The 26,781-nt window shown below is 40.4% G+C and overlaps 2 protein-coding genes across 2 annotated transcripts; both read right to left on the minus strand.

Annotated features, from left to right (window-relative positions):
- Positions 1-1,479: 1,479 nt before the first annotated feature.
- On the minus strand, positions 1,480-7,955 carry LOC149587304 (uncharacterized). The gene is made up of 2 exons (XM_089863415.1): positions 1,750-7,955; positions 1,480-1,672 (listed from the first exon to the last, which is right to left on the minus strand). The coding sequence occupies exon 1, from the start codon at positions 7,107-7,109 to the stop codon at positions 3,918-3,920; it is 3,192 nt and encodes a 1,063-aa protein (XP_089719541.1). The 5' UTR covers positions 7,110-7,955; the 3' UTR covers positions 1,480-1,672; positions 1,750-3,917.
- A 9,368-nt stretch (positions 7,956-17,323) lies between these two features.
- Positions 17,324-26,429, minus strand: LOC149587305 (uncharacterized). Its single transcript, XM_089863416.1, has 7 exons — positions 25,518-26,429; positions 25,370-25,441; positions 24,214-24,345; positions 24,011-24,138; positions 22,794-22,882; positions 22,075-22,698; positions 17,324-18,536 (listed from the first exon to the last, which is right to left on the minus strand). The coding sequence occupies exons 1-7, from the start codon at positions 25,581-25,583 to the stop codon at positions 17,467-17,469; spliced, it is 2,181 nt and encodes a 726-aa protein (XP_089719542.1). The 5' UTR covers positions 25,584-26,429; the 3' UTR covers positions 17,324-17,466.
- Positions 26,430-26,781: the final 352 nt, after the last annotated feature.

A 26,781-nucleotide genomic window follows, 5' to 3' on the forward strand; every position in this document is an offset into this window, starting at 1 on the left:
TTTTCAGCTGTTCAAAAGTACCTTTCCGTGTCCCGTTATTTATAAATTTGAAATTTGGTAGAATAGTTTTATAGAAATTTAAATTTGGTCGAATTTTTGAACTTCACACTATTTGGTCAAATTATTTGGTCATTTTCCTATTCCGAGCCGAGAGATGGCTCCCAAAAACACTGCTATTTGGTATTCGACGAATATCTTAAAAAGTACTATTCGCACAGCCCTAGCACTTATAAATCCCGGCCTCTAGCCTTCGTGAATAGGGCTGTGCGAATAGTACTTTTTAAGGTTTTTCGTCGAATACCAAATAGCAGTGTTTTTGCGAGCCATCTCTCGGCTCGGAATAGGAAAATGACCAAATAATTTGACCAAATAGTGTGAAGTTCAAAAATTCGACCAAATTTAAATTTCTATAAAACTATTCTACCAAATTTCAAATTTATAAATAATGGGACACGGAAAGGTACTTTTGAACAGCTGAAAACTTATTTTTGAACGAATCAAAGGTTTTATTTTAATCAAAATTAGGTTAGTTGTCAATAGAGTAGTGTCGGTAGAGAGGGGAGTAGACTGTGTATCCCTCCCTCTAGGCGCGCTTTTGTAAGAGGGGATACTGTACGCGCCTGGTAGGGGGGATGACACTGAGCTAAGAGATAGAAGGGTGTGACGTTTGCATACGTAGAACTGACATTACTCTATATATCCCTATTCGCTTTGCAATGTATGACCTCTTCCATGATACTATATTTTTTAATAGGTATACTATAGTGACATATTTTTATGAAGTTCAATAGTTAGATCCGCAGCGAGAAGTTGATAATAACCAGTACCCTTTAAGTTAAAACCTTTAATGATTTATTCTTGTCTATGAACTTCTAAAGACTGAGTGGCTGATTCCAGCTATAGCCTCCTAGATCACGCGACTCGGTGAACGCGGGTAATACTTTTGATAACAGTAGCCACGTCAGAATTTTAAGGCTGTGTCTGCCGAGTCGCGTCATCTATGGGGCCACGGTCCAGCGGACACTATGACAGCGCCCATAGGGATAGGAGCATCACATTTATGTTTCTATCTCTATGACAGCGCCCTCAAATTCACAAAATCAACAGAAAAATTCAAAAACTGGTTGCGAATACCAAATAATTTGGTCAATAGACTGTTAAAAACATTCATTTTCTCGTGGTTTTATCCGCTATAGAATAGTCGGTTTTTCGAAGCTCATTATTTGGTATTCTAGAATTTTGAAAATCATTATTCGATTCGTCGGTGCGAATAGTAAACGTCAATTTTGACCAAATTATTTGGTCCGACCAAATAGTAACGAATAGTCTGCACGGCCCTATTCGTGAAGGCAAAAGCGGAGTTCAGGAGGGAAGTCAACTTGTAGGGTATCCAATGGACCCGCGCTTTGCTTTAAAGTATGAACCTCATTTAGTAAATCTAGATTCATGGTCAATGAATTATTGAATTCACCAAAGACATATTGACAAAACTTTTATTTACTATAAATACACTATAATTTTATTTAAAATCCTTTCTCATACAGCCAACATTTTATGTCATTTAAGTAAGATCCTTTAAACCTGATGAAACCAGCGCATTCATTAACCAGGGTATCAATTTCTTTGTTGTTGTGTTTTGCTTCCAAATATGATCGAATTTCTTTTCCAATTACTGCAAAAACCAAAATGGTTAATTATCCCCTCTAAATTGCCACTTAACAGTAATTATCGTATATTGAAGTTACTAGCCTTCATTATGTCTCCCATTATTAAAGCACAAGAAATTCCCTCTCCAATCCAGGCCAAGAATCCATACGTAAGAAGCAGATAGTAAAAACCATCTTCAAAGTCACACCTGATACAGCAGTCATTCCTCTGAAATTTTCAGGTGCAATGTGACATTTTTGTGCTATAAGTACACTTTCTGTTCCATTAATCTATATCTATATAAATAAAAGTCCTGACTGACTGATTGACTGACTGACAGACTGACTGATAATCAACGGCCAGCCCAAACCGCTTGCCCTAGAAGGGTGAAAATTTTCAGGAACGTTACTGATAAGTAGTAGGCGCGTGCTAAGAAAGGTTTTTCCAATCCGCCGCCATCTTAAAAAATTGCGCCCAGAAATGTAAAAAAACTTTTCTCTGCAACAACGTCCGTGCGTTTCAACCGATTTCGCAAATATTTAGTACACTGCTTTCCTTTAACCTATAGACGGGCTGAATGCTCCTTTGGGCTTGATTTGTTGCCATCTTTTAAAATGGCGACAAGAAATTTAAAAACCCTTCTATGTGGAATAATGTCCGCGTGAAAAGTAATAAAAAAAATGTTCCGACGGGCTGACGGGCACGCCGAGTGCCTCCGCTCCTAGCTGGGGTTCTACAAAAAAATTGGTCATCAGTAAAATCTGCCTATTCTTTGTATCATTTTGATAGAAGTTCTTATTATACGCGAGCGACGCCGCGGGTAACAGCTAGTCTAATATATTCCTGCATTAGCTGACCAAATTTGGTATTTCATTACAGTTTTTCTATAGTTCAGTGTTCAATTACCACATTTTAGATATTTTAAATTTTTAAAAAACTAGGAGTAATAACTTCACAATCTCTTATCGTCACTACTTCACCAAAACCGAAAACTTTCAAGATAGAACGTTACACACGCAACGTTCAATTCAATTTGTTATTTATAAGAAACAAGAAACAAATGCATTCTCGAAAGTTTCCGAGAGCCAAAAATAAGAAAACCAACGAAGAAAAGCATTGGTAAACTGCCATGTTGATCAAATTACAGTTATATATTGAGCTTATAGGCATAATCATTCACATAGTAGTGAAGCACGTCGTTAGTATTTGGGTGTGTATTTTCCGCATCTTCTATTTTGTTTGAAGTAAAATTCTTACATATAGACTGCAGCACCAAGCAAAAGAACTGGTTTGGTGCCAAGATGTGGCGCTAGGTAACCACCCAAAGCGGCGAGACATCCTTGACCCAGCATGGAAAAACCATTGATAAGAACGATATAACTTTAAAGCGAAGATAAGAAGAAACGTAAGGGTTGATTCCACCGACCGTATAAAAATTGCCTTAACTAAGAGCTAGGATGAAACTTCCACATATCGACATAAGTCCCTTGGTTTTGTAACTGAATGAAATCATTTTCCATTCAGAATAGATCTGCGTTTAATGCAATCATTGTAATCATAATGCCAATCTAAGACCTTCAACAAAAAGCAGTGGAAAAATACATTATTTTTAGCTTCGTTTTTCCAAAGCTCGGTTACGGATTACGGATAATGAAAAAGGCGAGGAGGGTTTTTAATTGAAAATAAAAATGGGAGACTTGTTCTTTATTACATGATTCTACTCTACAAACGGTTAGTAATGTACATCTCTTAATTCCCTAACTGTACGGCATCGCGGTACCCAACGGAGTGTCGCTTCCCTCTCTTCTTCATCGCTCCAGCGCCCCTTATCGATCCAGTCGATGCGCAGCGACATCTGTTTGCTGAATGTTGAAACGGTCGAGGCGCGAAAGTTAAACTAAGGCTTACGGTTCTAATATTCGGCCATCCTATACATGCAACTCCCATGTTGCCAAAAAAATATGAAATACACAAAACTAGAATTAAATTTAAAACTACCCAAAAGTTTAAATTACACAATACTAAAGATTGTTGCGGTAGGTCTTCTATTTGATACCTATCGTGATTGAATTTTTTCGATACCCTATAAGGTCCACGGTAAGCAGCTGCTGTTTTCCTCGGTAGTCCGGTGGCAATTGGTTCTTTCTTAACTACAACTAAATCTCCAGGCTCGAAATTTTCGGCTTCGGCACGTCTAGCGTTGTGCCTTCGCTGCTGCTTTTCTTGATCGGTTCGAATCCTCTCGGTGATTCTGTTTAGACCACGATAGTCTATACATATTCTTTCGTCACCAGTTTTTTCTTTACTATAAGAATCGGACTGGCGTACGGCGATCTTGAATCGACAATGATACCAGCCTTCTTGAGGTCGTCGATTTTCTCTACAACTTTGGTTCGTTCAGATTGTGATAGACGGTACGGACGAAACGTAACCGGTTGGTTTGAATCGAGTTCTATCTTCATTGATGCAGCGTTCGTGCGGCCAAGTTCTGTGAGGTTTTCGGCAAAACAATCTCTATATTCGTTGAGGAGATCCAGAAGTTTTTTAGCATCTTCATTAGACGTGTTCGGTCCTATGTTAACCTGCTCGAGTTCAAAGGGTTGTCTCGTCTGTGCTTTCATAACTTCGATCGTTGAGACTTCGAATGTCGGTGGGAGCTCAATTGGATCGGGGAAACATATTTCTCCTCTGGCTATTTTCTGATTTGCTCCTATGATCATAGCCTTACTGAACAAGTTAGCCACTGGCATTACGGTTCCTCCAGTTTCGTCGATTGAGATTACGCTTCTAGGAATGCAGTTTTCTTTTCCAGGGTGAGAACGAATCGGGGTCTCAACCATTAACTCCTGATTCATAAAAGAGCGCTCGGATGTATGCAATTCAATAAACCCGATGTAATGCGGAGGATTTACAGTAGCTTCCTTTGCCCAAAGGCTTACTGACGTTTTTGGTAGTATAGGAATCTTAATATTTCTAAGGCAGTCATCCTCGTCTTCATTCTCGTGGTTCTCCATGAATAATCGGATATCATTCTTACGGCGTATGACGGTTATATGGGGTTGTTCGGTGAACGGTTGTCCTATCAACATTGGAATTGCTTGCGCATTATCAGGTACTATGTGGATGTCTGCTGTAGCAACGGCCTCGTCGACTTTGATTTCAGCATTGGCTCTCCCAATAATCCTGGTGACGCCAGAGCCATATCCCCCAATCACACAGTCACTAGGGACTGATTGGTAATTAAGTCCCAGTGTGTCAGCGCAGCTTTGACGTAAAGCTATACATTTACTTCCAAAATCGACGTATGACCTGATTTCCTTCCCATTAATCAGTGCGTCTTTGAAATATTTTAAATTTCGGTCGGTAGTATCTCGCTCATCTTCAACATGATGTGTGTCGTATGATGTTGAACTTTGGTTACTAGTCGTATTCGGTTGACTGGACTTCTTCGGACAATCTCTTGTCTCATGCGTTGTTCTTTGGCACGTTTTGCATCGGTCTCGGCGTTGTGGTTCACTGCAAGCGGTAGCCATGTGTCCGTAATTGTTACAATTGTAACAACGAGCTTCTCCTTTCTCATTGAAACGTGGTCTGTTCTCAAAACGGTTATCAGGATGTTTCTCGAAATGTTTAGGGTTTTCAGCATGAACATTCATAAAGTCTGTTTGCTCTCGGCGTTCTGGTTCATAGTGTCCCTTTGACGGATACGATTTCGATTTCACTCTATTCCCACTCCCATTAGCCAGCTTCAGACGTTCTTCCAGTTGCTTTATGTTTTTGAGCAGTTCGGGAGGTGTCTTTGGATCTCGGGCGCTGACGGAAGCGATGAGTTGTTCGTCAGCCAGACCCGTGATGATGTATTCAATCATGGATACGTCACCCAGGCCACATGCTCTTGCCATGGCTACCTTTTCATGGTAGTAAACTTCAATTGGTTCATTGGGGCGTCGTACCCTCTTCTCCATGTCACGGTACAGTTGCTGGGTTCCACAAACAGATGGAAACCATTCAATTAGTTTCGTTTTCCATTCATCCCAGGTTAAACGGATGGATGATAAACCTTCATACCAGGTTTTAGCGGTACCCTGTAATTTCGGCAAGGCATGATGAACTATGACTAAATCGGTCCATTTGTAGGTTAAAGCTACATCGTCTACTTTCTGAATCCACATTTCGATGGTCTGGTGCGGAACGGCAACTGGATCGAAAACAGGAATGAGTTTTCCGGCATCACCCCAGTGGTGATGATCAGTGGCGGTAGCTTGACCATTTTGATTATTCTGTCCCGTATTTGGATTCATATTGGCATTTGAAGTTGGGTTATTCTGAGCAGATGCGGCATTTATGGCGGCCATAGCGGTAATGGCTTGCCCTACGGCAGCGGCAACTGCGTTTTTGATTAGATCTTGAAATTTATCTTCATCAATGGTAAGGGGGCTTGGTGCACCCGCGTTACTTCTATCGGTAGGCATGTTTGGGCTCTTAGATGAGTCTTCGGAAGAAACAAAAGAATTTTGTAATACTTGAGTTTGAAATTGGCTTGCGTTATCGGAGCGTTCGGAAGAATCAGTCGTACTATCTTGATATTCGGAAGAATCGGTGTCGGAATCTTGATATTCGGAAGGAACGGTATCGGAAGCTTGATTTACGGAAGAATCGGTGGCGGAGGCTTGATTTTCGGAATGATTTACGGAAGAATCGGTGGCGGATGCTTGATTTACGGAAGAATCGGTGGCGGATGCTTGATTTACGGAAGAATCGGTGGCGGATGCTTGATTTACGGAAGAATCGGTGGCGGATGCTTGATATACGGAAGAATCGGTGGCGGATGCTTGATTTACGGAAGAAGCGGTGGCGGAGGCTTGATTTACGGAAGAAGCGGCGGTGGCGGAGGCTTGATTTACGGAAGAAGCGGCGGTGGCGGAGGCTTGATTTACGGAAGAAGCGGCGGTGGCGGAGGCGTGATTTACGGAAGAAGCGGTGGCGGAGGCTTGATTTACGGAAGAAGCGGTGGCGGATGCTTGATTTACGGAAGAAACGGTGGCGGAGGCTTGATTTACGGAAGAAGCGGTGGCGGATGCTTGATTTACGGAAGAAGCGGTGGCGGATGCTTGATTTACGGAAGAAGCGGTGGCGGAGGCTTGATTTACGGAAGAAGCGGTGGCGGAGGCTTGATTTACGGAAGAAGCGGTGGCGGAGGCTTGATTTACGGAAGAAGCGGTGGCGGAAGCTTGATTTACGGAAGAAGCGGTGGCGGAAGCTTGATTTACGGAAGAAGCGGTGGCGGAAGCTTGATTTACGGAAGAAGCGGTGGCGGAAGCTTCATTTACGGAAGAAGCGGTGGCGGAAGCTTGATATTTGGCAAAAACTTTGGTACTTTTTACGAGCTTTTGTTTTTGTCGTGTAATTAACTTCTGTTTCAATAGTTCGCTTTTAATTTTAGTACTCTCCCGGAATTCCATTCATCATGTATCGGAGATGCTGTAGAACTTACGAACTTTCTTTTTGGGCAAGATGGCGGCTCCTCGTTGCGTCTTTGTTGTCAGGCCTTTTTTTGTTCGAAACGGGCCTTTGCGTAGGTCAATTGAATGAGTTGAATCCCACTTCTGATATTTTAGCTTCGTTTTTCCAAAGCTCGGTTACGGATTACGGATAATGAAAAAGGCGAGGAGGGTTTTTAATTGAAAATAAAAATGGGAGACTTGTTCTTTATTACATGATTCTACTCTACAAACGGTTAGTAATGTACATCTCTTAATTCCCTAACTGTACGGCATCGCGGTACCCAACGGAGTGTCGCTTCCCTCTCTTCTTCATCGCTCCAGCGCCCCTTATCGATCCAGTCGATGCGCAGCGACATCTGTTTGCTGAATGTTGAAACGGTCGAGGCGCGAAAGTTAAACTAAGGCTTACGGTTCTAATATTATAATCATTTGAAACTATCAATTATGTTGCTAAATCTCTATTCAAATATTTGGACGTCAATTTTAGCTTAAAATCCTGTTGTATCTCAAGTTCCAGAGCTACACTAGTAATTGGAAAGTTATTACAGTAACAGGAACGAAGACTAATTTCTGGAATGCTATGAACGACTTGCATCAGGGAGGGGAGACTTGAACGGGAGAGTTAGTCTAATGTAAAAGAAGCAGAAATATAAATGGCAGGGGAAAAAAGGGAGGGTGACAATTTTTATCTCTCTTTCCCTCGATTCTAACTGACGCTCCCGCTCGAGTGGCGTCGGTTACAACACTTCCGTTAGCTCCCACTTCCAGTTCAAAGCCAGTTTTTAAATTTGACGCATGCGCGCGGACACCGCGGCGAGTGACTGAGAGAAGTTAAGCCACGAAGAGAATCAATCCGCCTATTCACATTATTACTCCCTCTCAAGTCTCTCCTCCCTGCTTGCATCAAAAGGTCCAAGCGTTGCCCGTCAGTCTGTCAGGAACATTTTATTTTTAGGCCGCCATTTTAAAAGAGCGCGGCAAGTTGGTCCGCAAAAGGCATAAAGAGCGTCTTCAGTACTATGTCATGCAACCTCACTAAAGTTTCCACTCAAGCTAAAAACAGATACCAAGATGGGGTCGGAAATGGGGCTGAAATAGCTTCTACTCTGCGAAAAAAATAAATAAATAACAACCAGAATGGCAACAGGGCGGAGCTATGCTCGAATTGCCAAGTTCCAATCGGATATAGCGAACGGGTTTATTGAATGCAGTGAAATCGATTGAGAAGCGTGAGCGTTCTTCTTCTGCCTGCGAATTTCAAAAATATTTCATAGTTCCCATCTACTACTTTGAAGAAACATTTGGGCTGGGCGTTGATTATCAGTCATTCTGTCAGAACGCTTCCTTTTTCACAATTTTGATAACCTGATGACCACTTTAATCTATAAAGACGGTTTTTCGTTCTTTCATATTGTGTTTACAGTTTTGAAAAAAATCAACTGAACTTAAATCCAGGCCCTTAATGCGTGGATAATATTTTAAAGGTAGTTTATTTTATAATATTTATTTATACTAATAATAAATATCATTAACTTTGGGAATAAATGTTCAACACATCAAAAAGTGTAAAAGATGAAAAAATATTTTATATAAAAAACCTGACATATAAATATGAAATCTTACCTCTCAATTTGATCTTCACAACGGAAGAGAATATACTCACTTGAATCTCGGGGTTATACTTAACAATTGGTATCGCTGTTATGGTCTTGCCGATTTGGTCTCGCCGTTTTGGTCTCGGGACAAACGGGTCTCACCGATTTGGTCTCGGGACTATTTGGTCTCGTGATTATTTGGTCTCTGTTAAAAGGAACTGATATTCTCGGTTACGTTCAATAAGTGCTCACTTGTACTTGAAGTATCTATCGGGAAATAGTTTTTCATATTTAGCAGTGGCAACCGACATCTGTGATTTCTTTCTACGTTATGAATGAATCGTTCGCGAAACTTACAGAAAGGGGCAAATTAGTTTTCCTAATTATTTATATTGATTTGTTTTAGGAGATTAAAAATGTACCCCCTTTCGAAAAGTGAATTATCACTGTAGTTATCAAATTTTGCCCAAATTCATTATAGCAATAACTCCAATTACCGAAATCATTATTACGACAAGAAATGTTCAGCAGATAACACCTTACTTCGCGTTTTGCTTACTTTTGCGCTTCACTTGACTAGTTTTCGCAGCAAAAACGGAACGATAGAGGACAACGTCGTATAATTGCTTTTGAAGTAATAGACCTCAAAAGCGTATTTAATGGTTCTCAGTGTCTTTAATGAAAAAAAATGAAATGAGTTTTGTTTATTTCTCGAAAATCGTAAAACTCGACATTTATAGATGTAGAACCATTTCTACGGATTCAGAAACTTAACGTATTTTTTCAACTCCTGCATTTTGCGAAAGATTGCTTAGTCTTTAATAACTACATCATCACACTTAAGGTTACGTTCTATTTTTGAGGTAAAAGCTACGAGACATTTGAAACACGTTTAATATAATTAAATTTAATTTAATCTCCCGGGGTTAAAGACTCAAACACCTCAGATTATCGAGGATATTGAACAAGCTGTCGCGTCGCCTACACTGAGTCCTAAACAGAAGGAAGACTTAAAAACTTTACTATTACGATTTCCAAAACTATTTTCGGAAAAAGCGGGACGTACGAACTTAGTTTATCACGAGATACATACTACCACCGATGTTCCCGTTAGTCAACGCGCGTATCGTGTTAGCAACGCGAAAAAACGGATAATTGAAGATCATCTTCACGAAATGATCCGCGACGGAATCGTGAAACCATCCGTTAGTCCTTACGCGTCGCCAGTGGTACTTGTCCACCAGAAATGCGGAAAGATACGTTTCTGCGTAGACTATCGCGCTTTAAACAAAGTGACCGTGAAAGATCCGTATCCGCTTCCGCGAATAGAAGAACTCTTAGGAAAAATGGGCGCCCCGAAGTTCATTACAGCACTGGACTTGAAGAGCGGCTATTGGCAGATAGATCTCCATCCGCAAGCGAAAGCAAAGACTGCATTCATCACGCACGCGGGGAAGTACGAGTTCGAAGTACTTCCATTCGGTCTGTGCAATGCGCCGTCGTCATTTCAGCGACTCATCGATGAAGTCTTCAGGGATGGACATCACTTTTCCATCTGCGTCTATCTGGATGACATCGTCATTCCGTCCAGTACTTGGGCCGACCATTTACAAGCCTTGGAATATGTCTTTCACCGACTGTCTGAAGCAGGACTTACGCTTCAGACTAAGAAATGTCGCTTTGCGCAAAGCGAAGCGACCGTGTTAGGGCATATAGTTAATGAACGAGGGATTCACATTGATCCCTCCAAGACTAGGGCCATAGTAAACTTTCCGATCCCGAAAAACGTGAAAGAAATCCAAAGATTTCTGGGCATGGCGGGATGGCACTCACGCTTCATCCCGCAGTATTCCAAGATCGTTGCCCCGTTAAACCATCTCAAGAAAAAGGACGTTCCGTTCCAGTGGAAGGAAGAACAGCAGGAAGCGTTCCAGGCCATCAAGGATGCGATCTGTATGGCGCCTCCTTTAGCGGCTTACAACCCAAAGTTGCCGTGTATCCTAACAACGGATGCCAGCGATGCCGGACTTGGAGCTTTCCTGAAGCAAATTCAAGATGACGTCGAGGTACCTATTTCCTATGCCAGTAAACAACTGACCGACGTCCAAAGGCGATATACCACCACGGAAAAGGAATGTCTTGCCATCTATTGGGGAGTTGGAAAGTTCCGGCCATACTTAGAGAATATACCATTCACTGTGATCACCGATCACAAAGCACTCCAGTGGTTGTTCACCTTGAAAGAGCCGAATTCTCGACTTGTACGTTGGGCAATGTACTTGCAGACGTATGACTTTAAGATCATACACTAGAAGGGGGTTGAGAACAAGGTTGCGGACGCATTATCAAGAGCGCCTGTCTCGCTATTAGCCATGTCTTTGGACGACACGACTTCGCCGTCCTCGTCAGAAGATTCCAGTCCAGCGGAGTCCTCTTCAATGACGTCGACTTCGTCCTCAACCAGTAGCGGATTAGCTCCTCCCGCCAATCACGCATTGTACCACTCTTTCACGCTGGAAGAAGTGCGAAAGGCTCAACAAGATGAACAAGCCACCAATGACATCATAGTACAGTTATCAGGAGATAATCCTCAACGACATCGGTACTACGAATTGAAGAACGATGTCTTGTATCGAAAGGCCTATGGTAGACAACCAGCGAAAATCTATTTGCCACAGCGGTTCCGGCGGGACGCCATCCGCTTATTTCATGACCACCCTCTATCTGGACATCGAGGTCGGGATCGTACCCTAGAGAAAGTACGAGCCAGATACTGGTGGCCATCGTTCCGGCAGGACGTTACCCGGCCAAATGGTAGTATAGGGACCCCACGGATTTTTAAAAGTTTGTACTCATTTCTGATAGAAAATGAGGTGAGGAACACGATGCCGTTAAAATTTTCCGCCGCAAATGATTTTTTTTTAAAAAAAAGGTAGCACATATTGATATTACTTATGGTTGTTTTTATATTTGATATTTGGGGCGCATACACTTGTTTAGATTATGTTTGGGATATTTTAGGTTCAGGTTAGGTTAGGTTAGGTTTGGTTTGGTTTGGTTTGGTTAGGTTAGGTTAGGTTAGGTTCAGGTTCAGTTCCTATAGGATTTGTCCTTTTCCAAAATATTGCAATTTTCATATAGTATATTGGCATATTTTGAAAGAAAAAAAAACTTTAAAATCATTTGCGGTGGAAAATTTTAACGGCATCGTGTTCCTCACCTCATTTACTATCAGAAATGAGTGCAAACATTTAAAAATCCGTGGGGTCCCTATACTACTATTCTACCCGTTACCCAGTACGTCCGCGGATGTCCTTTGTGCCAAATGCACAAGGGCCGCAATAGAAAACGTCCAGGTCTCATGCAGCCTACAGCCATTGCTGAGCCATTCGATTTGCTGGGAGTGGACATAATGGGACCTCTACCAAGAAGCCGTCACCACCACAAGTACCTCCTGGTTTTCACGGACTATGCCACCAAATTTGTCGAACTGTACCCGATGAAGAACATCACCGCCAGAACGTGTGCGAAGAAACTATTATCCGTGATAGTTCGCTACGGATGTCCGAAAGCCATCGTAAGCGACAATGGAACTCAACTCTGAAAGGACATTCTTAAGATGTTCAAAGTCAAGCCACGATACATCACTCCGTATCATCCACAGAGTAACATCGTGGAGCGCACGAACAGAGTTCTGGGCGAAATCATTTCGATGTTCGTTGGTCGAGATCACCGAAGATGGGACGAGAACTTGCCATTTATCCAGTTCGCCATCAACTCGACTACACATACCACTACAGGAAGAGCTCCTTTCTACCTGAACATGGGTAGGGAACCGAGATTTCCCTGGGACTTAGACGTGGGTATGCCAGTAGCGGACTTTGTTGAAAGGTCCGCATCGCTCTCAGCTTTAGCGAAGCAACTGGCTTTGTCTAAGGAGCTTGCCAAGAAAGCGCAAGCACACCAGAAACGCTACTACGATCAAAGGCGGGAAGGGATTGAATTTCCCGTTGGTGCGCTTGTCTGAAAGGAGACGCATCCCTTGTCTCAAGCGGCAAGTAATATCGCCGCAAAGTTATGTCCCAAATGGGATGGTCCCTACAAGATCTCGAAGAAACTAGACCGATTGCGATATCAGCTAGAAGACCCAGAGAATGGAGAAAATAAAGGAATCGAGAATATTGCTCACTTAAAGCTATATTGGTCAAATAAAGATGTCTGCCAACCGGACGGAAGCCAGTCATCCTCTTCAAGCAGTTCCTCTTCTAGTTCTACAACGTCACAGTCCGTACCTATACTTCAGGACGCTGGAGTCAGTACCGGTGACGAACGTCGTGAGATTCGACGAGAACGAAGACAACGACTGTTGAAAGACCAAGAAGCTCAAACCGCGTCGTCTGGGGACGAAGCGAGAAGAAGTTAATCCTCCTCTTCGTCCACTAATGGATCCTCTTCTTCCCCATCGGAAGAAGTACCAGAGCCTTTTCCCAAAGTCTCTGATCTACCTGAGGAATCTGAGCCAGACGCATTCGCCTTATTCTCCGATCCTCCCGCGGTCTTCCGAGTGAATCGGATGCCGCCAGACCTTTCTCCACCTTCCTCTCCTGATAGGAGCTCGAGGGAGAAGTCTCTCCCTCCAACCTCTCCTTCTTCCTCTCCTGATAGGAGCTCGAGGGAGAAGTCTCTCCCTCTACCCTCTCCTCTATCTCACCCTGACGATTCCAGTTCTTCCTCCGAATCTGAGGAAGACGAAATGGAATTGTCCAACCCTGTTCCCATCAATCCCATGAGATTTGTCAATCCTTTCCGCAAAGGATGGAAACGTGAGATAGTATTGAGGAAGAACCCAAAGCCTGGAGGTCCTGAAATGGACATTTATTATCACCCTCCAGCAACATATCCGCACAAGACTCTTCGGTCCCGCCCGGACGTTGCCGCTTATCTACGCATGCATTCAATCACAGATGTGACGTCTAGTGATTTTAATTTTTCCCGTCAAGCCATCTCGCGAGAACCATGGGAGACTATTCAGAACGCAACATAACGTTTTGACGCGGCCCATGGAGTTCGCCATCGCGAGCATTAGCGGCGATAGCAGAGTGCTGCCGAGGCCAGGAGGCCCTCCTCGCCGCCGGCCCAAGACTCAACGGATTGGGAACAAGAGTGCCGCAGCAGACGACTTTTCTTTGGGGGGTAGGATGTAACCGTCCACCGCAAGCACCTCCTTCCCGGGAAAAAACCGCGTCGTCTGCTTTACTCATTTTGTATTTTTTACAGTCCAGCCATGGAAATAAGACAGGTTTACAGGTCCAAAACCACTTTATTAATTACTCAGACTAGTTTTTTTATTCAAAAACTGAGGGTCACAAGTTCTGGGGACTTGTTTATTAATTGTAAACTTTCATAAATATTGAAAGGGGACCAGTTTATTAATTCAAGGATTCCTCAAATTTCTACTCCTTTCTCATTGCAAGGAGTCTTAATCTTATTTCCTAAATATCTCTACCAGGGCCGGAAATAAGAAAAAATTGTTATAGGACATGGGTCCAGTGACCCCCTGTTTGACTGGAAAATTTTTAGGACATTGTCCACTGGAGTGTGCAAAAATGGTGTCGCGTCTCCATAGTCAAGGTAACAAAACTTCGGAAAATTTATAGGTCAAAATGTCCAGTGACCCCCTTAGTTTTTAAAAAAATTATGGGACATTTTAAAATTTTATTGGACAATGTCCAGTGTCCTGTGCTTATTTCCAGCCCTGACCTCTACTTCTAGTCGTGGTGTCGTGTAGTACTAATAAGTACAGCGTTGCCAGACGTACGATAATTATAGTACAATGCGATAATTTTAAGAGTTTTTTCGAAACGTACGATAATTATGACGCTGTACTATATAGTACGCTAAATAAAATAATTCGGCTTCGGCGTGCGATATTTTAGCGAGAAATCTAACTAATCTGGGCACAAAAAGCTGCCTAGCGGAAGAAAAAGGTGAAATAGGATAAAATTATTCATGTTTTAAGTCCAAAGGCTGGATGTGAGAAACGTTTCGAGACGTTATTTGTCTATCTCCTTTAGAACCCTTGTAAGTTGTACCGATTTTAGCATAAATACAAGGTGCATTAGAACACTTGCATATGTTTGACCGCTATTTTGGAGGCGCTCGGAGCGTACGATAATTTTGATTGAAAATCGAAAATATTTTGGCTTTTATACGATAATGTAGTCAAAGATGGCTAAATAAAATTGTTAAAAATGATTTGGGACCATGTAATTTTATATTTATAAATATTTTTGAAGTGGGACCAGTAGTAAAATAAATTTCACAGGGGTAACTGGTCTTGGGGACCAGTTTGAATGTTGTTGATGTCGGGGTCACTGGTTCCGAGGACTAGTTGGGAAAAAAACCTTATTTCCATGGCTGTTTTACACTAACTTTTGTATAATGCTAAATTGTCCAAAAGTGGCGCCTTAAGCGCCACTGCTGTCAACCTTGTTAAAAAACTTTATTCGCGGGGATAAAAACCCCCGCCTACAATCTGTAATGAGTCAGTTGTCAGCAGTTAGTTTTTGTAACGCGAACAAGTACGGACGTGTCTTTTGTTTTTGCCAAAAATAAATATTTTGATAAAGTTCTATCTCTCTGCGTTATTCTTCCCACGATGGACTACTTGGTAATTATTAAGTCATGGTCAATAAGATCTTTAAACGGGTAACCTGGGCTTCTTTTGATTGCTAGTTTTTTAATTAATTATCTTTATGAGCCGTGTAAATTAGGCTCCCTTCCTACGTTTACAAATTGCGGTTACAACTTTATTAAACATTTTTCAGACTTGTGAACATTTGATTATGGTGAGTATATTTATTCTCGGGTTACGGCGAGTGACTGGCCCCTTGATTTGGTAAATAATATCTTCAGAAGATATTATGAAACCATGAAGGACGGCGTAGTAAATATGAATTAATTTTGATCCATCGAAAAGGTTTGTGAACGAACTGAGAATCGAACTAATAGAACATTGTGCGACAGTGTCACGGTGCAAATAGGTTCTAGAAAAACTGACTATCCTTGCTCAATTTTCATCTTCTGTTAGCCTGAAATTTCTCAAAATATTAACAGACATCAATCGGCATATAAATTCTAAATATAACGTAGGTATTTACTTGCTTTTGCTTCTTACAGGGCCAGATTAAGCAATTTTGTACCCAGGGGTCGAGATAATGTGCGCCCCGGCCTAAGTCGAAAAACAGGAACAGCAAATGTTGCTAAGGGGAGAATAGATTAACTCAATGTGCCCCCAACAAGCGTTGCACCCGTGGGCCAGTACCCCCTCGTCCCTCTTTAATCCGGCCCTGACTAAAACATACAAAGTTGGGTGTAATGCTATTCCTATGGACCGGGGTATGTTTGTGAATATTTTCCTCAATTACTCGGCCCTTGTTTAATCGATCCCCAAATTTTTAGAATGGTTGTGTGGGGAACAAATAGGACTATAACATAGTTAAAGGACACCCCCGTATCTCTAGTAGAACCAGAGTTATGAGCCTCCAAAGTTGGGTGAATGCTATTCCTATGGTGGGAGGTGTGTTTGTGAACGTTTTACTTAATTACTCGGCCGCTGTTTGTCTTAATACCAAGTCCTAAGTATGGTTCGATGGGGAGCAAATATGACAATAACATAGTCAAAGGACACCCCCGTATCTCTAGTAGAACCACAGTTATGAGCCTCCAACGCTGGGTGAATGCTATTCCTATGGAGGGGGTATGTTAGTGAACACTTTCCTCGATTAATTGGCCCCTATTTACTCGATCCGACGATCCCCACGATTTTAGTATGGTTGGATGGAGAACTCAATGGGCCAGTGCCCGCTCAGCCCCCCCCCCCTTTTAATCCGGCCCTGAAAACTCCCTCCATTTCTGTGAATTTTGAAATAGGGGAGCGGGATTGAAAGCGTGAAACCCTTATTTATTGTCGACGGATGACAGGTATCGTAAAGGGAGTATTAAACCTTCCATATAAAATAAGGCAATACCATCATCCTCTCTCTCACTTTAAATATATCAAGCAAAAATAAAACACAATACAAAATGCTTAACCTTACTAGTACAATAAAATGCAATGTTTAAACTTACTATTATAATCCCCATCATTTTAAAATACACGAACGAAAAATATGACCTCACCACAATTCTCTCCCTTCAATAACGAACGAAACATTTTACACTACCAAAGGCGCTACTCTTGACACTATTACTACTACTACGAGAATGACAACAGGCTAGGTCAAACAAAGACCCACATCGTATATGTTCATCATACGATGTGGATAAAAAGGTTCGGCGTTGCCCGTTAAGATATTTGGTTAGTTCCGGCCGCCATTTTAATATACTGCGGTATATTTAAAGCACACAACCATAGAGCCGGTATGGTAATTATTCGGTAATTAAAGGTGCTTACATTATACAGTATAATATACCACTTATAATTATATATAATATACCGCAGTATATTAAAATGGCGGCCGGAACTAACCAAATATCTTAACGGTCAACCCCGTCTATATGTATTACCTAATACAATTGTAAAGAACAGTAATATTTATTCAGAAAATGAAAACATTTTGTAATACAATACATTTATTAAATGTTCTTTCCAAGTTTGCTAAGTACTCTTAACTATAATCCATTTTATTATTCCTAGTGATTACTACGTTGATGTCGGATTAAATGGCACTTCCATGCGCTGCCATAATCACACTGATCACATTTGAAGGGTTTTCACCACTGTGAGTGCGTTGATGATTGATAAAATTTTTCTTCTGCACGCACGCATACTCACACTGATCACATTTGAAGGGTTTTTCGCAACTGTGAGAGCGTTGATGATTGATCAAATGAATCTTCTGCACGCACGCATACTCACACTGATCACATTTGAAGGGTTTTTCACCACTGTGAGTGCGTTGATGATTGATCAAATCTTTCTTCTGCACGCACGCATACTCACACTGATCACATTTGAAGGGTTTTTCACCACTGTGAATGCGTTGATGCCTGAACAAAACATATTTCCGTGTGAAAGAGTAATCACACTGATTACATTTGAAGGGTTTTTCACCACTGTGAATGCGTTGATGAGCGATCAAATTATTCTTCTGCTTGTACGCATTGTCACACTGATGACATTTGAAGGGTTTTTCACCACTGTGAATGCGTTGATGTCTGAACAAACCATTCTTCTGCGTGTACGCATTGTCACACTGATTACATTTGAAGGGTTTTTCACCACTGTGAATGCGTTTGTGTATGTTCAAAACATTCTTCCGCGCACTTGCATAGTCACACTGATCACATTTGAAGGGTTTTTCACCACTGTGGGTGCGTTCATGTGTGATCAAATCACTCTTCCACGTACTTGCATAATCACACTGATCACATTTGAAGCGTTTTTCACCACTGTGGATGAGTTGATGTCTGATCAATTTATTCTTCTGCATGCACGCATAGTCACACTGACCACATTTGAAGGGTTTTTCACCACTGTGAATGCGTTGATGAGCGATCAAATTATTCTTCTGCGAGTACGCATTGTCACACTGATCACATTTGAAGGGTTTTTCACCACAGTGGATGCGTTCATGTGTGATAAAATCACTCTTCCACGTACTTGCATAATCACACTGATCACATTTGAAGCGTTTTTCTTTGGTATCCTTTCGAATGTCAAGTTCAAGATCCCTTTCATATTCAGGTGAATATTTGTATCGAGTTGAACATTTTTTCTTGGATTTTCCTACAGAAAAGAAATAAATTAAAACCTCAAATGATATCATACAACACGCTTCAAAAACATTGTTTGTTCAAAAGCAATTGATAAAACAGGTTATGCTTAGGCTTAAAATGGCAGAAAGACAAAGAAATAAGTTCGTGAACAAAAATAATCCATGTCCGAGTCGAAACAGGGGTTTCCAAAACCTAATATACTCGTTAGGAACGTGGAATATTTTTGAGTTCCTGGTGTTACTGATATCAACCCTGCAGCTTGGTCGAATTTGGAAATTAACTAATTGTGACTGTGTATGTCATAAAGAACAAACAAACACCTTTCTCAAATATATATGTAAATATGATTCAAATTTCAAACTTCATCCCACGTTAGAAATTTGCGTAAAACTGAATGCGAACTTTCGCATAATAAAGGTATAATAAAATACATGTGAAAATATAAACAGCAATATTCTGCCATTAAACCTCCGTAGGTGCATGATAACACCTACAAAGTAGTGAAAAAACACAAGCATGAATTCAACGGTAAAGTTAAGCTTAGCGATAATTTTGCAATCTCCTGTTTCTGCTGAAACCAACTAGCACAAGAAGTGATGACAACGATTAAGTTATAGAAGAAGCAAATTAAGATTCAAAGCAAAAACATATTAATCAATTATTGTGGTAAAAATATAATTCAATTTGAATTTTTAGTTAACAGTGTTTACTCTACCAATCTAATTCCCGGTTGCGGACGATGTGAAAAGATGACGACTACCTCGGGGTGAATTTGAACCACCGACCTCTGGGTTACCGTCCCACGCTCAAACCAACTGAGCTACCGAGGTCTACGACCTCACAGTAATTCAAATAGACGTTCTTCTCTAATAGCGAAGATATCATTACTGATATACCATTTGTTATATCAAATATTGTTAATTATAGTTAAATAAAAGGTTATATTCAATATAATATATATTGTGATTGTTGCGTCGATTTTTAATCAAATTATTCTTCAATGTGCTGGAAAATCACACTGATGACATTTGAAGGGTTTTTCACCACTAAGAATGCCTTGATGTGCGATTAAAGTACTCTTACGGGTACTAGCATAGTCACACTAATCACACTTTGAATGTATTATCAAAGAAAACGAGTTTAGAAACAGAAATAGTCCATTTGCGAGTCGAAACAGCGGTCTCCAAAGATTTGATCTTACCTAACCCAATTTACGCTTTCAGATTGTGGAAATTGAAAGGTACTAAAAATATGCTTATAAAACACATTCTATATTATTTGTTTGAATGATATCCCACGTGAACCTAGAAGGTGCACAAATCTGACTTTTGAAAATATTTGCAGTGATGTCACCGGGTTCGATTAATTAAACTTATAGAACCGTCAGAGTCATTATTTAGAGACAACGTACAGTCTGCTTTATGCCTTTAAATTTTTAGCTCGTGTGAATTTTACTTTCGATCCAGCCCGAACCGTTAAATCTTTGCAGAGACAATTGAAATTAAACATTAATGTGCAGATTACATTATCTAAAGAAACTTTGTTAAACCGCCCGATGTGTACCTATGGAGGACTTATCCTCGCCATGAATGTGTTTATGTGCAATCAAACTACTCTACTGAATGCATCCAAAGTCACATTGATCTCATTTGAAGGGTTTTTCGCCACTGTGAATGCGTTGATGACAGATCAAATTATTCTTCATTGTGCTGGCATAGTCACACTGATCACAGTTGAAAGGTTTTTCAGCACTGTCAATACGCGATTGTGAATGCGTTTGTGTATGATCAATTTGGGAGCAAATGCTGTAGTATGAAAATGTACTACGTTTCATACTTAGGGAGCTATATATTATTTTCTTATGGCACCAGCTATGATAAGATAATACCACTTGGGGAAACGGGGTATTTTAAGGGTTTGTGTCATTATTCAGAAGGATGAAAGGTCGTTTAGTGCTACAGTTCAAAGTATGTAGTATCTTAAAAATAACATAAAAAGTGTGAACGTTTTGTCCAACACATGTTACAACCACAACGACTGAAAGTGAGCATCGATTAGCGGCTTTTTGCCCAAGATTAGTTTAGTTTTCATCTAAGTTTAAAGCGGAATTAGGTCCAAAAGCTGAACACGCTGATTTTTCTGCATGGAGTCCGTGTCTCGCACATTCGAGATTTTTGGAAGAAAAAAAAAAATATATTCGGATTTTATTACGCAAAACAACGTCGATCTCAGAGCAGTTAAATCATGTTTGTTCATTTCTGACCAAAGAACCGTTCTCAGAGCTAGTATAGTCACAATGATCACGTTTGAAGCGTTTTTCTTCAGCACCGTATGTAATGTGACGTTCAAGATGACTTTTATATTCAGGAGAATATTTGCAAAGAGTTGTACGCTGCTTCTCGCATTTTCCTTCAGAAAGCAAACAAACTGAAATTTCTCACAATTTGAATCAAACACATTGTACTGTTCAAAGGTTTTAGTCTATTGCAATACATATAAATATGCTTCTAAAATAAATTGGAAGGGAAAATGATATGACTGCCGTTATTGAAAGGCGTCATTCTGTCCTCTCTTCTTTTTTGTTTCTAGGTGACGGAGTTAAAATGCAAGTAACTGCAATTCGTTAACACGTAACTCCAAATTAACTCACGACTGTGTGGCATACATTTGGCCCTGGCGTTACTCTTATGAACTGAATATGATGTTATGTAAATTTTGAAAGAGCCGGATATCATCATAATTTAATAATATGATGGCCACTTCTCCGAGCGTAAGCGGTGTATGTGACAAAATCGTGATTTACTTATTGCAACGATTAAACCAGAAGAAAAGAGAACGTCTTGGATAGTTTGCAACGACAATAACATTATTTTGCCGAAAGGCTCTACCCAAATCTCAAGGATGTTTACCTTAACACCATTTTCTCTTTCAAACCCTTGTTTCCCATAAATTAAGTAATTTTCAATATATTACAAATTGTATCCTTTACATTTCAAATCGTTTCATATTTCATTATCAGTAAGACCAAAAAGCGGTAATTATTCACAATTTCAAAGACCATTGGGGAGTCAAGTACTAAGGTCTTATCAATATGAGCAACGTTAGCTTGGGCTCTTTAAGACACCCAGGACGGCCGGGTACCTGTATTTTTAAAAGGGATTTTTTTCTCGTCCGGTGGCCACGGAGCTCAGGCCCAAAAGCATCAAGTATTGAGTTTGATGTTATTCGTAGGAAAAATTTTCCGTTTAAATTTAAAAAAAAATCTTACTAAGTTAAAAACGTATTAATTTAAACGAGGCAAAATGTTTAGAAACTTAAGCTTTAAAATGCTAAGGATTGAGGATTAGGTTGAAAATATTCCCGGGGAAGACAGAAGAAATGAGGGTTAGAAAGGATGGGATTAAAAAACCTGTTAGGGGAACTACCACTAGAAAATTTCGAAACATGCTCATGAGGTTTCTACTGTAAGTGGGTCAATTTTGACGATTTTTGAGTTTTATGTTGCAGTCCCGAAAACCGTTGCTGACCCTAAGCGTAAAATGACTTACCAATTTCCGAACTGGCAGAAGTTGTATTACTTTCGGAATTATTATCTTCAACTTCAATCGGTACTCTTGGTAAATCGCTTGGCAGGTACAGTTTCATAGCTTGATTTTGTCTATTATCAGTTTTCTTTGAATCGGTCAAGGTGATTTTGGATTGGTTATCGTCAAGATTCTTCTCTGGAGCTTCTTCTAGAGAATTGCTTTCCATATTTGCTTCAAGCGACGACAATTCCCAACGTTTTTCAGGACACAATTTCTTGGATCGAGTTGCTTTACTCTCATTACCTCTCTTTGTCGAAGAAATTCGTGATTTAGGATAAGAATTGTTAATTTTAAGATTGTTCTCGAGAGGCGAATCTGTCGTTGGGACAGGAGACATTTCCAACTGTGTTTCGCCCTCAAGGTTTGGTAAATAAGGAACACAGTCACTGTATTTTAGTTTAGGAATACATAGTTTCATAATTCGCGTTCCGAGACCCGCGTTTTTAGCCTTTTTCGAGGTAGTTTTAGTTTGGGATGTGTTTCCTTTGCCAACCTCCGCGTCACATTCAGGTGATTCTTCCTTAATATCTTCTTCAGTCAGCGTGCCTTGGATATTGCAAGCACCTTCAGCTTTTACCAATGAACCTTAATGATCAAAACGAAAAAATAACCCTAATAGTTTTATTAAACTGGAACTACATCAGATTGCGTGTCAGGATTACGAAAATGTGACACCGTACCTAAACCAAATTGCCCGAGGTCCGTGGCTTCCACTTTAAGCAGACTTTGGTAAATGTTGCTGGGTATCTCAGCTGGTATACTGAGCGAACTATGCAAATAAAAAATCGTCAAAACTGATATAGCAACAGTAATAAAAGATTAATACATTTTATCAGAAGGGGATAATGGAAGAAGGATGACACTCTGTAACCTCTTAATACTTTAGTTATATGTAACATGATTCTTCCCAGGCTCACCCTTTTTGAACATTTGCTTTCCTGCTCAACAAACTTCAGATGGGCATCACAACGTGGGGTGAGTTCTATAACTGCTCGGTACTAAATCCTCAGCAATCAACCCACAAACCTTGATTGTCTTGACGTGGGACAACAATCCACAAGCGCATGCGCCTTGGCAAATAGTTAAGCGCCAATAGAGTAATGATGAGGGAACTATTTATCGCGTATGTGCATGATTCGGTTTAATAGATGTTGGAAAGAATCATGTTACAATTACCCAGCCGCTTTGTGGTACACTTCTCTCGAAGAATTACATACTTCTGATTTTATTCACGATTATCGTGGCAAGGCTTAACGAATCAAGTTTTATGGACGCGAATTAGTCAGTCAAATAAAAAATTATACTTGAGCCCAAACTTAACCATAGCCGAGACTTGGCTATGGTTTAGTTTAATCAAATGACACAAGATGCTCCCATAGTCGAGAGGTGGAGATGACTGGCCTGCTAAGCTTAGCAAAGGCTAGTTTCAGATAGGACTGTTCACGAGCCGAGGTGGGTCTTGCCTCGGCTCTAGCTCGGTTAACATATATAAGTTTAACAAAAATTGCTACTACCAAAATAAGACTTGAGAACGACTCTAAATGCTATCCCATGTTGTGGTTTGTAGTGGTTCAGTAAAACCCGCTCGGTAAAGTGTGAAGAAATCGTTATATGCTCACGGTTAGAGGCGAGAGAAAGCAAATTTCCCCACGCTCTTATTTCTTGTAAAAATACAACGGAACGCTATTGGTGGAAAAAAGGACTAAAAAGAAAGCACTATTTCAGTGACTATGCTCGCGAGTCGTAGTGGCTCGATGCCTATTGGCTCGGCTCGACCTTAAAAAAGCTCGCTCGTTAATTAATCAAGCCTCCAAAGTGTCGGCTCGAGCTCGTGAACAGTCCTAGTTTTAGATCCGTCCTCGTGGACAAGTTCTCATTGGTTTTTTGCTTTAAATACCTTTGTATTTGTTCTTCTGTTTGTTGATTTATCAGAACAGGATGAGATAATTCCTGTTCATTCAGTCCTAAATCATTTTCAACAGGTTCCAATTTCACACACTCAATGTTGGCTCTTTCACTTTCCTCCTATGTTATAAACAAATAATACTTTTAACCTGATTCTCTTTCACATCGACTATGAAAATGAAGAATGTTACAAACCATCAGATCCTTGATTTTACTTTCCAACTCATTAATGACCCCATTGAGCCTTTCAATTTCATCCAGTTTCTCATTTATCGTAAACAAAGTTCTCATTCTCTCCTTTTTCACGTTTGATATTAAACCATTACACTGAAAAAATAGGCTGCATTACAAAATGGGACTTCCTTCTACGCAGAATGTCTTTTAAAGTGTCCAGAAAGAAAACAGAGAAACCAATGACGTGAACTAAGGGGGGATCAGAAGGGGTAAAAATGTTTCGTCAAGGGCGCCACCAGAGGGCGCGATATGTTTCCCTCGACCATTTATAGCGTTATTAAAGGGCACCACAAGAGCCTTTTGAGACCTCTATGCCTACACACACAAACTGCAGCCTTGCTTATAGTTCTTGCAAAGCTATCACACCCTCTGGTGTTTCTAATCACCCACAAATAGACATTGGTTTACTTAAGGTTTTTCTATTGCGATTTATACTTTAAAGCAAATGTCAGCTCCTGTGGCGCCCGAAACACACTGATTGACCTTCTGCACACCAATTTTATGTAGCCAAAGGCAGGAACCAATCAGAGACCGTCCTCATGGGTGGAGCCTTTGATAAGCTCGCGCATTTTAAATAAATTTTCAATGTTAATTATAGGATAACTTGTTAAAATTAAGGTGCGGAAATTAATCAAGATATATATTTTCCATGGTTTTCTATATTTTGTCCTTCATATTATAGGTTAGGTTTGGTTATATTTTTAGATATCTTATGGTATTCGGTGGCTAGGAAGAAGGAACGGATCGGGTTTTTATGGTCATGAAAATTTACTTAGTTTACAGGCGTAGAGGATTCCTACCATTAACACCCGGAGACCAAGCGACTTAGAGTGTAAAATCGTCTGCTATTTTACACTCTAAGTTCCCAGGTCTCCTTGTGCAAATGGTATGAATCCTCCACGCCTGTAAACTATGTTTTGATTAAAATTGTTTCCGCGACTTAAATTTAATTAATTATCATATGATTAACTTCCTAGAAATGATATCTATTGGAAAAACTCTGAATGTGCGAGCTAAAGTAAAGTTTTCCCAGCTGAGACTCGCTTTTAAGGGATACTAGATTGGAAGGCTCATGCTGGTCTGTACTGGCCCAAACACTATAGGCTTTGAAACTCACCTTGGCTTTTAGTTGCTTTATTTGATCATCTTTGCTCAAGTGATCACAGTTGCAATCATTTTCCTCCATTTCCTATAAACAAAGTCCAGTTTTTTGAAATTTAAAATTTCTGTGCAAAACACGGATGGTGCAATAATTTCTCAAGTACCTCTTTAAGCGCCACCCTTTGAAGACTTATTAAACTCATTTCGGAAATGTCTGACTCTAAAGACATAACTTTTCAAACTTGAGCTATTTTATCAAAAACAAACAACAAATCCTTCACGAAAATCATTCGCCCAGTGTTGTCAAAAAATTGAGAGAGAAGATAGAAAGGCTACAAGTTACAGAATAATAAAATTTAATGCGAAAATCCAAAACCCCTTTAGGTTGGGGCCAATTTCGGTTTAAATTGTGTAGCAGTCATGGTAGCAGACGATGGTATAGGTAAGGGAGGAGCACGCAGCTCCAGGGCCGGAAATAAGCACAGGACACTGGACACTGTCCAATAAAATTTTAAAATGTCCCATAATTTTTTTAAAAAATAAGGGGGTCACAGGAAGTCTTTATTGAGGAGGTTAGAAAATATACATTCTTGTTTGATCTAAGCGACAATGGGACAGAGCTACCGATTCAGAGTGCGAAATAAATGTTATGGAAACCCCTCTAATCTGTCACGTGACCCAAAAATATCTACCGCCTAACTCAAAATTCAGTCGTAGTGTAAACAGTCTACAGCCGGACGACGGCGTAAGGTAAAATTTCTACCTAATGCTGCGTGATTTGCGCCGGTTTTTTTTCGGTCGAGTGGGAATTTAGCTTTATGAGGCACGAAGTTGTCATAGTCTGACGCAAGAATCAGGCCGTCAGATTAAACCTAAGCCGCGTATTTTCCAGTCAGATTTTATATTCTTTTATTTAGCACGACCAGATCTATCAAACAACACCGGATTCATACATGTACCTCATGAGGTAAAAGTTCATACCTCATTCGACCATTTTAACCCCCGTCTGATTTATTGATGACCCCCATTTGATGACGTCAGATTTCATATATTTGGAATCGCCATTTCCAGTTCTATCATTTGCCACCTTTTTTATTCATGTACCTCATGAGGGTAGAAATCATACCTCATTAGGGTCAAACATGACCCCGCCCCCCTTGAATGCCCCAGCTGTGACGCTTAAGACGGCCAAATCTATTAATGAGCATCAAAACTGAACTCATTTCAATGGTCAGACCTTTTGTACTTTATGAGGTAAGATCCAGGCCACTGGCTCTTGGTCTAATATGGAAATTATTAGGAGAAGTTTCCAATATATTTAAATAACGCTAGAAAACCTAAAACAACTTATACCATAAGCTATTTTTGGACACCATAGTTTAACTTTAGACTGTTTCGTATTCTCAGTTAAATATGTCCAGCCCTAGT

Source organism: Phalangium opilio, unplaced genomic scaffold (assembly GCF_054372755.1).
Source record: "Phalangium opilio isolate 3A_F unplaced genomic scaffold, DU_Popi_V2 ptg001170l_1, whole genome shotgun sequence".
Classification (NCBI taxonomy): Eukaryota; Metazoa; Arthropoda; class Arachnida; order Opiliones; family Phalangiidae; genus Phalangium; species Phalangium opilio.